The 12,673-nt window shown below is 60.8% G+C and overlaps 1 protein-coding gene across 2 annotated transcripts; it reads left to right on the plus strand.

Moving 5' to 3' along the window:
* The first annotated feature begins 1,081 nt into the window (after positions 1-1,081).
* Positions 1,082-12,244, plus strand: RPS6KA4 (ribosomal protein S6 kinase A4). 2 transcript variants are annotated; one of them, XM_035013154.1, is made up of 17 exons: positions 1,082-1,201; positions 1,309-1,380; positions 2,049-2,267; positions 2,360-2,475; positions 3,024-3,131; positions 3,359-3,439; positions 3,526-3,629; positions 3,725-3,875; positions 6,141-6,305; positions 8,661-8,792; positions 8,941-9,074; positions 9,170-9,263; positions 9,754-9,927; positions 10,008-10,202; positions 10,565-10,724; positions 10,926-11,089; positions 11,354-12,244. In XM_035013154.1, exons 1-17 carry the CDS (start codon positions 1,147-1,149, stop codon positions 11,546-11,548), a joined length of 2,319 nt encoding a protein of 772 aa, XP_034869045.1. In that variant the 5' UTR covers positions 1,082-1,146; the 3' UTR covers positions 11,549-12,244. The 2 variants fall into 2 exon arrangements, with proteins under 2 accessions (XP_034869045.1, XP_034869046.1); XM_035013155.1 differs by having other exon boundaries at positions 1,161-1,201; positions 1,309-1,334.
* Positions 12,245-12,673: the final 429 nt, after the last annotated feature.

A 12,673-nucleotide genomic window follows, 5' to 3' on the forward strand; every position in this document is an offset into this window, starting at 1 on the left:
GGCCTCCAGCAGGGCTGAGGAGCTGAAAGCCCCTCCCCATAGGCCTCAGCCTGGGGGCTCTGATGACCACCCTGCTCTGTTGGTGGCTCCTGTCAGTCGTCAGGGAGGCTCTGGAGGACAGGCCAGCCAGGGGCCCTGGGCCGGACCGTGAGAGGAGGCCCCCTGTGAGGTTACTTTGGGCTCTGTGCTGGGCTTGGGGACGTCGGGACAGAAGCACGTGAGAGGTGCGTGGCACTGGTTGGGCTGCGAAGGGTGGCTGGGGGCTGCCGTGCTTCCACAGGCCCACTCTGAAGAGATTGGTCAGGAAATCAGCCACCCCTCCTGTCACAGAGTTGGGCTTGGCTCCAGTACCCTCTCAGCGCCCCCTGCAGGTGCTCCCTGGGCAGGCGCTGCCCAGAGACAGGGTGGTCAGGGCCCCTGAGCCCCCAGGCCCTCCCCTGCACAGGCAAGTCCACACTTGAGTGAGAGGTGCTGGGCAGAGGCCTCCAGGGCAGCACCTGGAAAAGGGTAGCCCTGAGGCTTCAGGCTGTCAAGGAAACCTGCACATCGCCTCCCCCTCTTTGTCCTGGTCAAGGGGTGATCAAAACTGAGTGAGTGAATTGAGATCTCTCTGAAATGCCTCACTTTGGCTGGCGGCTAAGAACTGGACAGAGATGCATGGCTGCCCTTCGGCCTGGCACCCCGGAGGGGGCGGTTCCAAAGCGCCTCGGTGCCCCCCCCCAGCCCCCTTGGGGCGCGGGCTCCCGTGTCTCATCCCCGCTGGCTTCAGCGGGCCCCCGGGCAGACACCTGGCTCGGGAGTGGCCACCCAGTAGAAGCTCCAGGTTCTCCCCGGACCCCAGATGCGGCTCCCAAAGGGTGTTCCCAGGTCCCCAGGAGGGTCGCACGGGTCCCGGAGCGCACAGCCCCGCCGCCGGCCCCGCGCGCCCGAGGGAGCCCGGCCGCCCCCACGCGCCCACCCGCCGCCCGGCGCCGTCACGTTCCAGCCGCCTGACTCAGGCCGCGCGGGGCGGGGAGCGGGAGGCGGCGCCGGCGCCCGCCTCGGCCCCCGGAGGCGGCACCAGGAAGCGCCCGCCCCGGCCGGAGCCGCCATGTAACCGGCGCCGCCCGGAGCAGAGCCGCGCGGGCCCCCGGCGACCCGCACGCCATGGGGGACGAGGACGAGGACGAGGGCTGCGCCGTGGAGCTGCGGATCACCGAAGGTGGGGCGGGGGGCGGCCAGGGGGCGCGGGGCCGCGTGAGGGCCGCCGGGGCTGGGCCGGGAGGGGGGCATGCACCGGCCGGGCTCATTCGCCTCCTGTGCCCACAGCCAACCTGACCGGGCACGAGGAGAAGGTGAGCGTCGAGAACTTCGAGCTGCTCAAGGTGCTGGGCACGGGAGGTGAGGACCCCCACCCCCGGGGCAGGTGTCCCGAGCCTGGTGCGCTGGGCCTCTCGGCGGCGCACCCTCCTGGGCCTGGGCCAGGCCTCCGGCGATGCCCCCCACCCTTTCCCAGCACGGCCCGCCTTGCCTGCCCCGCCCTGCCCTGCCAGGGTTTGCATGCCCACTCCCAGGGACATGCCTACTCCTAGCACCGCTCCACATTCTGTTGCTCCTCCCTGCAAGGTCCTCCGGGATTTGCCAACACCCTCCAGGGCTTGCAGCCCTCCCCAGGGCTTTGCACACCTCCATATGCGAGCCTGGTCTCCTGCTTTGCTCACTCCCAGCTTTGCAAGTTCCCCCGGCCTGGGTTTGCACATCCCTCCCCCGTCCACTTTGCATCCCCCTGCATCTGTCTGATCTGCCCCAGCTCTGCCCATGTTCTGCCCCCACCCTGCATGGCAAGCCTCCAGGAGTTGCACGTCTTCCAGCCTGGTTTGCACATCTCCTCCCCGCTTTTGTGGGCCCTCCGGGGCTGTGTCAGCCTTTTGCACCCTTGCCTCTCACTCCAGCTCCTTCCCCCAGTGTGCACGCCCTCTGGGTTGGCATCGCCCCCGCCCCCGCCCCCACCAGTCCGCACCACCCTTCCGCTCACGGTCTACCCCTCCGCTCGCCCACTGCTCCCACAGCCTACGGGAAGGTGTTCCTGGTGCGGAAAGCAGTCGGGCACGATGCAGGGAAGCTGTATGCTATGAAGGTGCTGCGTAAGGCAGCCCTGGTGCAGCGCGCCAAGACGCAGGAACACACACGCACCGAGCGCTCCGTGCTGGAGCTGGTGCGCCAGGCACCCTTCCTGGTTACGCTGCACTACGCCTTCCAGACGGACGCCAAGCTGCACCTCATCCTGGGTAAGGGCGGGCACCCACCGACCTTGGGGGCCACGGAGGCAGGTGGGGCCGCTCGGTCGGCGTTGCGTCCCAACCCCCATTCCACCCCCCAGACTATGTGAGTGGAGGCGAGATGTTCACCCACCTCTACCAGCGCCAGCACTTCAAAGAGGCCGAGGTGCGCGTGTATGGGGGCGAGATCGTGCTGGCCCTGGAGCACCTGCACAAGGTGGGTGAGGACCCGGCCTCCGGGCTCTTGCCACAGGCACTGAGGGGCCTCCAGACATGGCAGCCTCGAAGCGCTCTCTCTTGGGTGGTCTTGGTGGGGGCTGGGCCTGGATGCATCTGGAAGGAAGGCCTTAGCGCTGCCTGGGGAGGGGTCTCCCCCCCCCCCAGCCCCCCTGTGGCACCCCCTCAGAGGGGCTTTCCTCCGACAGGGAACTCGGGACTGCCTCCCGGGGCCACGCTCGCAGAACTTCCTCAAATGGAGACCTCATGCCTTGGCTCCCAAGGCCTTCTTGCAATGGGACTCTTCACACAGGCTCTCCTTCCCTCTGGGGCCTTGGGGCCTGTTCCCATGGTGTCCTCCTTCCTTGCTTTTACATCGGAAATGGCTTTTGCCATCTGATGGCCCGGTGCCTGGGCCCACTGCTGCACCGGAGACCCCTTCTCTAGGGGGCTCCCCTTATCTCGAGCTGGGTCTTGGTGCCTGGGCACGAGCCGTAGGAGGTGGGGATGTCGGGGAGGAAGGCTCAGCACCGCTCTCGCTCCCACCAGCTGGGTATCATCTACCGAGATCTGAAGCTGGAGAATGTGCTGCTTGACTCCGAGGGCCACATCGTCCTCACAGACTTCGGGCTTAGCAAGGAGTTCCTGACGGAGGAGGTGAGCGAGGGGCACTCTCCCTGCCTCCTGCACCCCCATGCAAGCCTCCGCCTTCCTGTCTCCTGCTCCGTGCCTGGCTCTGTGTTTTGGCCGCGCAGAGGTAAACAGGTCCAGGCCCTGCCTTCAGGAGGCGCTGCCCCCCTGTTCCAACCCTCACAAGTCCAGCGAGTCCTACTCTGAGCCTTGGGGACTGCTGGGTGTCCAAATGGGTCCTCTTGCCCTCCCAGAAAGAACGAACCTTCTCCTTCTGTGGCACTATCGAGTACATGGCCCCCGAAATTATCCGCAGCAAGTCGGGGCATGGCAAGGTGGGTTCGCGGGGGAGTGGGTGGGGAGTGGCGGTGGGGTGAGGTAGGGGTGGCCACAGGCCCTCACCCTGGCTCTGCCCCGGCAGGCGGTGGACTGGTGGAGCCTGGGCATCCTGCTCTTCGAACTGCTGACTGGGGCCTCGCCCTTCACACTGGAGGGTGAGAGGAACACGCAGGCAGAGGTGTCCCGGTGAGCGGGGCTGGACAAGAAGGGGGGGCAGGGAGGGGCCTGGGCAGGGTTGGGGAGGGGGCTCGCTGCCCCTGACGCCCCCCCAATCCTCCCAGACGGATCCTGAAGTGCTCCCCTCCCTTCCCCCCCCGGATCGGGCCTGTGGCACAGGACCTGCTGCGGCGGCTGCTTTGCAAGGACCCCAAGAAGCGGCTGGGCGCGGGGCCCCAGGGGGCACAGGAAGTCAGGAACCACCCCTTCTTCCAGGTGAGGTTCCTGACTCCCCGCCACAGCTCTCCGCACGCTACCCAGACCGGGCCGCTGCTCTGGGTTGGGGGACCCTGGAGGGATGATCTGAGACCAGCTGATTTCACCTGACTTAGAAAAACTGCCAGATAAAGCGGGTTTGTCTTCTCCATCTCTGGTGCAACTTGGAAGGAGTGTTCCTGGGGGAAAGAATTGTAGGTTCACTGACTGTCAGGGCTGGCAGGGACTTGAGAATGCCTTCGTTGGTCCTTTCACTGGACAGGTTCAGAGAAGGGAGGCGACCTGCTCCGGATGGCACAGGAAATGGTGTAGAGCTGGGGATCGATTGCAGGTCTCCTATTGGCTCACATCAGTACTAAAAGTCACACTTAGGGCTCTCCGCACCCACCCAGGCATTTTGTTCTTTGTTCCAGCATTCTCTGTGTGCCTGTCATTCAGATGGGCAGTTGGTCGGTCGCTTGGGTTTTGTTCTGTTGTTAAGAGCACGCACAGATTAGAGTGCGGTGCAGGGTGAATTCTGTTTCCTTGTGAGAGCTCGTTGGCTCGGGCGCTGTGCGTGGCCAGTGTCGTTGCCTCGCGGGACCCCGTACCAGTGAACGCCTGCTGTGTTACATCATTTCATGTAACCTGCAGAAGCATTCTGATGGGGAAACTGAAGTTCAGAGAGGTTAAGTCATTTGCCCAAGGTCACACAGCCAGGACGTGATGGGGCTCAGATCCAAGCCCAGGTCTGGATGATTTGAAGCCTGTGCACTTCACTGCTGTGTTCTCTTTACTTGTGGGCATCAGATTAGCCACTTGTCTGACATCGTCACGGAAGTGCCCATTTATGGGCACTTATTGTGGGCCAGGCACTCAGTTACTCTTGCTATGAGTGCTATCTCCAATCTTCCTACCACGGTCCCTTGGAGATGCTTTCTGAGACAGGAATCTAAGTCTTTGTGGTGAAGTTGTCCCTTGGTGGGGGAAGGGGCTGGGCAGTGTCCCCTTCCTTAAGCGGATTCCTCAAACCCACCCTGCGTGCATGCCAGGCCCTGGGTTCTGGGAGTCGGTTGACCGGCAGTCATACTGGAGAGTCCCTAAGGTCTTCGAGGGCTGATGCTCAGAAGGGGTGTTCCCTGCAGTCCCCCTGCTCTCAAGACAGCCCCTTTGGTGATAGCAATGCTGAGGTCCTGGTACCAGACCCGGGGCCTTTGAGACCAAGTCAGGCATCTTGGCTGCAAGTGACAAAAAGTCCTACTCAAAATGGTGATGTCCCTGGAATAGAGAGATTGGCTGCTAAGAAGAGAGAGCGGAGTGAACAGTGGTCTAAACAAGATAGAGGTTTATTTTTTTTTATTTCTGTTCTCATATAAAAGGTTGGCGGGCCAGGGCTGCTGTGGTGTTTTCATGAATACAAGCTCCTTTCTTCGTTTTTTTTTAACTCTCCTCCATTCTTAGCGTGTGGCCTCCAGCCCCTGGGTTGCCTCGTGGTCCAAAATGGCTGCTGGAGCACTTGCCATTTAGGCTGTCATCTAGGCAGAAATCAGGAGGAGAAAGGAGGGGAAGGGCAAAATGGACACATGCCAACTGTTCACCCTCCTCTTGAGGTTCTTTCTCTGGATTGTCACAGTTTTTACTTACAGGTTATGGGTCACCCCTAAGTGCAAGGAAGTTTGTTAAATACTGGCTTTTAATTGTGTACATTGATTGCTTCCTGTGATAACACTGGGGCTATGGTACGAAGGAAGACGGGGAATATGGAAGTTGGGCAGGCAACAAACAGGCTCTGCCATCCTAACTTAAACTTAAAAAGGCATGTTTTAGTTCCTGTATGTGAAAAGTCCGAGGAAGAGTGGTCTGACCTCAGGCAAGGCTGCATCCAGGTGTTGGATTTATGTTTTTAAGAATTTCTTTCTTTTTCTCTTGGGTGTTCTCCATGGGGACTTCATCATTAGACCCCGAGGGGGTCCCCAGCAGTTCCAGGCCCATGTCCTTCCAGATTTAAGTCCAGTTGGAGAAAGAGATTTGTTTTGCATGCCAATGCTAACAAAAGTCCCAGAATTGACTGAGTGTGGTGGAGAGATGATTCTCTAAGGGAAATAGGGATTCTCTTATCAAAGGGAGAAAAACAGAAGCCAGGGAGGCAGGGAGAACAGCTTTCCAGCCAAATGCCAGAGAGACCCTTGCCTCACTGAGGAGGAGCTGCCCAGTCAGGGTGGCCTGAGGGGACAGGGGTTTTCACTTCCTGCCCTTCACCCCCAATCTCTCATTCCGTTTCTCCAGGGTCTGGATTGGGCTGCTCTGGCTGCCAGGAAAATTCCAGCCCCATTCCGACCCCAGATCCGCTCAGAGCTGGATGTGGGCAACTTTGCAGAAGAATTTACTCGGCTGGAGCCTGTCTACTCACCCCCTGGCAGCCCCCCGCCTGGGGACCCTCGCATCTTCCAGGTGAGTGAGAGCTCACCGAACTGCAGGTGCCATGGAGACAGGATGATGCTGCTGCCACCCTGGACCGGGGCTGACTCATGGCCCTGCATAGGCCCTGTGTTCTGATCAGGACTCAGCATCCCCCCCAGACCCCGTCCACTGGTGGGGTACCTGGAGTTGTCAGTCACACAGACTGCCACGGCAGGGCTCGTCTTTGAATGACATGGTTTATCTTTAAACTTCATGATAACTTCCCTTCTACTCCATATATCTTTACTGTAATGTAAAGATACTGTTTTAACTATCCAGTTGCTTAAGTGGATAACTAGAAAGAGATACCATGTTTATACTGTGGCTTTGCGTGTCCCCTGGCAAATCATATCACATGTGTGGAAGCACAGGCGCCCTCCACTCAGTTTTAGAAGCTTAGGCCTGTTGGGCAAGGTCAAACTGCTCGGCATTCAGGGCCCTGCGTGATGCGGTCCTTGCTCAGTGCCCTAGCCTCAGTGCTCACTGTTGTCCCACTTGGTACTCTACCACCTACGAACAGCTCAGAGGTTCCAGAGCACACATCTGTGCCTTTGCACATGCAATTCCCTCCACCTGGAGGACCTTCCCCGTAGCTGCCCACCTGGCACTCCCACTCACCTTTCAAGTGAACCTCCTTTTTTTTTTTTTTTTAAGATTTTATTTATTTGCGAGAGAGAGAATGAGAGAGAGAGAGCATGAGAGGGAGGAGGGTCAGAGGGAGAAGCAGACTCCCCGCTGAGCAGGGAGCCCGACGTGGGACTCGATCCCGGGACTCCGGGATCATGACCTGAGCCAAGGGCAGTCGCTTAACTAACTGAGCCACCCAGGCCACCCTCAAGTGAACCTCCTTGCATGATGCTGCTCCTGTGTGAATTCCTCCCCGCCGCTCTGGTCCTGGGTTGCCCTCTCCTTGTGCATTGGTCCTCTGGAGGTGGCACCGTGTCAGGTTGTATCCTAACTGCCTTACTGGGACTGCCTCCCCTGGTCTGGAAGCTCCCAGAAGGCAGGGACTACGTTTAATTGCCCAGTGTGGGGGCCTGGCCTGTAGGACATGGTCCATAAATATGAAATAAGAACAGGCCAATAGCAAGTGTAGATGGGTCAGCCCCCCTGTGAGGCTCTCCCAAGTGTTGGCTGTGTTGGAACAGCCCTCCACCGATTTATTAATTTATTTTAGAGAGCGAGAGTGGGTGGGGGGAGGGCAGAGGCAGAGGGAGGGAGTCTAAAGCAGACTCCATGCTGACCGTGGAGCCTGATGCAGGGCTCGATCCTACCACCCCGAGATCATGACCTGAGCTGAAACCAAGAGTCCGATGCTTTACTGACTGCACCACCCAGGCGCCCCCATTATCTCACAGTTCTGAGAAAGTTCTTTCTTGTGAATCAGTGGTTACTTTCATTCATTCATTTATTTTTTTTATTTTAATTTTTATTTAACTATTTTATTATTTTTTTAAAAAGACTTATTTTAGAGAGAGAGAGTGCACAAGCCTGGGCTGGGGGTGGGGGGGGAGAGGGAGAGGGAGAGAGAATCTCCAGCAGACTCCCCACTGAGCCTGGAGCCTGATGTAGGGCTTGGATCCCACCACCCCGAGATCATGACCTGAGCTGAAACCAAAAATTGGACTCCCAACTGACTGAGCTACCCAGGCGCCCCTCATTCATTCATTTAATGATTCAAGAATATGTATTGAGTGACTACAATGTGCCTGGCACGGATCTGGGCCCGGGGGACAGATCGATGAACCTAACAGACAAGTGTGGAGTCTGCGTTCTTGTGCACAGTGGGGCTGTGTTTTTAGGAGAAAACAATTCGTCATTAAACTTACCCTTAAGAATCCCTTGAATTGCCTCTTTGTATTTCCTCAGTAGCCCCCCCTTGCAGAGGAGGCCAATGTTTGGTTTGAGATGAAGGCATAAAGACTTTTTGTATTCAGTGGGTGGATTTGAATTCTCATAAGCTAAGTGTGTGTGATGCCAGGCCACGGCCCTTTCATGCCTTGGGTCCATCGTTTTCTGGGTCACTGCACTGTGCTAAATGATGCCCTTGGCACTCAGGGTGGGGGGTTTACTGTGGTGAGAACGGTGGAGTCGCAGACTGGTGGGGGGACATGAACCCAAGTGATCACAGAACAAGGTGGAATGAAATGTCCACCCACCTGTGTGCACCAGCATACCAAAGCAACGTCCTCCCCCACCCACTCTGGTCCAGGGTTTTCCTCTGAGCCCTGCCCCTCACTGGGCCTGGCCCTTCCAGGGACTCACTCCATATGCACCTGCAGGGACTCCATATGCACCTGTAGCCGGTATGCCCATAAGCCCCCTCCACCCCCCTCCACCCCGCAGGGATACTCCTTCGTGGCGCCCTCCATCCTGTTTGACCATAACAACGCGGTGATGATGACGGATGTGCTGGAAGCATCTGGCGCTGGAGACCGGCCTGGCCGGGCAGCGGTGGCCAGGAGCGCCATGATGCAGGTGGGTGGGGCCCGGGTGGGGAGTTGATTCTGGGGTGTCCGGGCTCGTGGATTCCAGACCTGGCTTCAGCAGGCGCCCATGGTGTGACCGCGGTGAGGTTTGGAGGGGCTCCCTGGTAGGATCTCTGACGCACCCCCTTCGCCGCCAGGACTCGCCCTTCTTCCAGCAGTACGAGCTGGACCTGCGGGAGCCCGCGCTCGGCCAGGGCAGCTTCTCCGTGTGTCGCCGCTGTCGCCAGCGCCAGAGTGGCCAGGAGTTCGCGGTCAAGATCCTCAGCCGCAGGTGGGCGGGCCCGGGCTGGGCGGGGCCGGGCGAAGACGGCTCCGGGAGGCGGGGCCGGAGGTCGGCCCCACTGACCGCGCCTGCCTTGCCCGCAGGCTGGAGGAGAACACGCAGCGAGAAGTGGCCGCCCTACGGCTTTGCCAGTCGCACCCAAACGTGGTGAAGTTGCATGACGTGCATCACGACCAGGTGACCCTTTCTTGGGCTGGGGCACAACGCAGGGACTCAGGAGGCTGCTCTTGGAGGGCTGCGGGCCGGTGGGGGGGGTTGGGGGTGGGGGATGGGGGTGTGGTGGGCGGGGAGGCAGGCAGGAGGAGGGGCCTGAGGACTGGGTGGGTGGGGGCGCTGAGGGATGTGGCAGGCCAGAGAGGTGGGATTTGAGTGGAGTAGGGCAGGAGGATCGGAAGGCGGAGCTGAGGATGGCCAAGGGAACAGAATTTGAGGAAGACGTGGAGGGGGCTAGGGTTTAAGGTGGCAAAGGGGCGGAGGCCCAGAAGGACGTGGGGCCTAAGGGTGGTTTTCGGGTGGTCTTGAGTTCCGGACTCGAATAGAGGCGGGGACTGAGGCTAGGGGCGGGGCCTGGTCAGTGGGTGGGGCCCGGTGTGGATTGGACCGGGGTCGGTCGGTAGGTCGGACCTTGACCCAGGTGGTGACCTAGGCCTGCCGCTCCGCCCCGCAGCTGCACACGTACCTGGTTCTGGAGCTGCTGCGGGGCGGGGAGCTGCTGGAGCACATCCGCAAGAAGCGGCCCTTCAGCGAGTCCGAAGCGAGCCAGATCCTGCGCAGCCTCGTGTCGGCAGTGAGCTTCATGCACGAGGAGGCGGGCGTGGTGCATCGGGACCTCAAGCCCGAGGTGGGCGTGGGGCTTGGGCAGCCGGGGAGGGCCGAGGCGCGGAGGGCTAGTCTCTGACGGCCGCCCCGCCGTCCTCACAGAACATTCTGTACGCCGATGACACGCCCGGAGCCCCCGTGAAGATCATCGACTTCGGGTTCGCGCGGCTGCGCCCGCAGAGCCCCGCGGGGCCCATGCAGACGCCCTGCTTCACGCTGCAGTATGCGGCTCCCGAGCTGTTGGCGCAGCAGGGCTACGACGAGTCCTGCGACCTCTGGAGCCTCGGTGTCATTCTGGTATGAGACGGGGTCCCCGGGACGGTTCGGAGTGCCTCCAGCCTGGGGCCAGAGGGTTTCCTGATGCGGGCCAGCAGGGACAACCCCCGAGGCAGAGGACAGGGGTCATCTTGGTGGGGGTGGCAGGGTTTGCTCTGAGGCTGGGTTTAGGGGTCGTCCTAATAGAGAGGCAGGGTTGCTTAGGTGCTGGGGTCAGGGCCCCCGAGTATTAGGGGTTGGAGGTCAACATCATGATGCATGGGCCTCAGGAGTTACCCTCGTGGAGAGGGTGAATGGTTCTGTGGGTGGGCTAAGTCAGCCTCCTGGCCTGTCTTGGCCCTGAAGTCTGGACCGTTCTCACTCCCCCCCCCCCACCTCCCCAGTACATGATGCTGTCGGGGCAGGTCCCCTTCCAGGGGGCCTCAGGCCAGGGTGGGCAGAGCCAGGCGGCAGAGATCATGTGCAAGATCCGCGAGGGGCGCTTCTCTCTTGACGGGGAGGCCTGGCAGGGCGTGTCTGAGGAAGCCAAGGAGCTGGTCCGAGGTGCGGAGTGGGGGGGTGGGAGGGGGTGGGAGGTGTCACCGAGGGGGGCGGCCATGGGGTCAAGGTGGGGCAGGGGTCGTCAGTGGGTTAGGTGTTTGGTCTGGGGGACTGGTCAGGGAGGAGAGTGGGGCTGTTGGGATCTCTCTCGGGCGCAGCCTCCACGCTCGGCCCCTCCTCAACCCTTCCCTGCCCTGGCTCCAGGGCTCCTGACGGTGGACCCCGCCAAGCGGCTGAAGCTCGAGGGGCTGCGGGGCAGCTCATGGCTGCAGGACGGCAGCGCCCGCTCCTCGCCCCCACTCCGGACACCCGACGTGCTGGAGTCCTCGGGGCCAGCTGTGCGCTCCGGGCTCAACGCCACTTTCATGGTGAGGGGCGGGGCCCATGGGAGGCGGGGCTGGGGAGGCGGGGCCTCCAGGAGGCGACGCCCTCCGAGCCCATAAAGGTGAGGTGACTGAGTCCTGGCCTCTGGTCGGTGGCCACCCTGACCTTTGGGGAGTCTGGAGGCCAACGACCTGTTGGCCTTGACCTAGCGGGATGGGAGGGAGGATCCGGGATGGGGTTAAAGCTAGGATCTGGAAGTCGAGGCCCGGCGGGTGGTGGTGGGGCCCTCACCTCCTACTCTCGTGCAGGCCTTCAACCGGGGCAAGCGCGAGGGCTTCTTCCTGAAGAGCGTGGAGAACGCGCCGCTGGCCAAGCGGCGGAAACAGAAGCTGCGGAGCGCCGCCACCTCCCGCCGCGTCTCCCCCGCGCCCGCCGCCCCGGGCAGGGCCCCCGCCGCCAAGGGAGCCCCCAGACGAGCCAACGGCCCCATGCCGCCCTCCTAGCCCCTGCCACAGCGACCCCTCCTTCCCCCGATAGGGGCTGTGACCTGGGAGCCTCGGTATCGGCCCCGCCCCATCCCCAGGGATTGCCCTTCCCTCCCCTTCCCCCCCACCCCACTCCCAGACAGAGCAGAAGTATTTTTATAAGCAGAGAATTTTTTATGTCTTACCAGATAGAGTTAGAGATGCAGGGAGGGAGGGGCCTCTGCCAAGACCGTGCCTCATCTGGCAGAAGGCACTTCTCCCCCAGGGGGCTGCTCCACCCGAAGGGCTCCTCCCCCGTTTCTCCATTCTCCGCACTGAGTTGCCACGGGGAGAAACTGGGACCTCTCCCCTGCCCTCCCCTGAGGCCCTGCTCTTGGGAGGGAGCGCCCCTCTAGCTGTCACTTTATGGACTGTCTGTGCAATTACGTCCACCAAAGACCTGTGCTGGGGGCGGGGGGGGGGCGGGTTCAAGGAGAGGCCTCTGAAGCATTTCTGCCTCACTTTCTGTCACCTGCTTCTCCCCTGTTGGGGGCAAAGGAAGGAAGTAGGCGACCCCTATAAGGGGAGGCCCCTTCTCCCCCCCTCCCAACCCCCCTTGGCATAGCTGCCTCTGGCTGGGGGCAGGGCCTTGAGGGTCTGGGCTGGGCATCCACAGTCACTGCCTCAGCCCATCCAGGCTGTGCCTTTGACTTTAAAATAAAAGTCCATCCAGTGCTGTGTGTCATCTGTGTGTGTGAGGAGGGTGTGCAGGGCAGAGGGCTTGGGGCAAATTCTCAGCCGAGGGGGCCTGGGGCCTCAGGAGGGGCAGGGCAGACCCTTCTGGGTAAGACCATACCCTTGGTCCTTGACTTTGAGCCTGAGCAGCAGGGGGGCCAAACAATCATCCCAGCTGTGTATTCGGACAGCTCTGCCATGTATCCTTTAGAATTCTCTTGGTTGTAAGTAATAGAACCTAAACTTACTTCAGCAGAGTGGGATTTTTAGGCCCTTACAACTATACTTTGCAGGGGGCGACCCAGGCAAGGCCTGATCTGTACACAAACACATGATCAGGACCCAGTTTCTCAATCTGAACTTTTTATTCTGTTTTCTTGGGGTTGTATCCTGGAGGATTTTCCTTTTGGCCCCAGGGTGGGTGCTGGG

The sequence above is a fragment of the Mirounga leonina genome, unplaced genomic scaffold (genome assembly GCF_011800145.1).
Source record: "Mirounga leonina isolate KUSES-001 unplaced genomic scaffold, KU_Mleo_1.0 Mir_166, whole genome shotgun sequence".
NCBI lineage: Eukaryota > Metazoa > Chordata > Mammalia > Carnivora > Phocidae > Mirounga > Mirounga leonina.

Excerpts from the sequence above, each read along its gene's own strand:
- RPS6KA4 (XM_035013154.1), top strand. The coding sequence starts at position 1,147 with ATGGGGGACGAGGACGAGGACGAGGGCTGCGCCGTGGAGCTGCGGATC. Across the intron at positions 2,268-2,359 it reads CAAGCTGCACCTCATCCTGG|ACTATGTGAGTGGAGGCGAG; the intron begins GTAAGGGCGGGC and ends TCCACCCCCCAG. Across the intron at positions 11,090-11,353 it reads GGCTCAACGCCACTTTCATG|GCCTTCAACCGGGGCAAGCG; the intron begins GTGAGGGGCGGG and ends ACTCTCGTGCAG.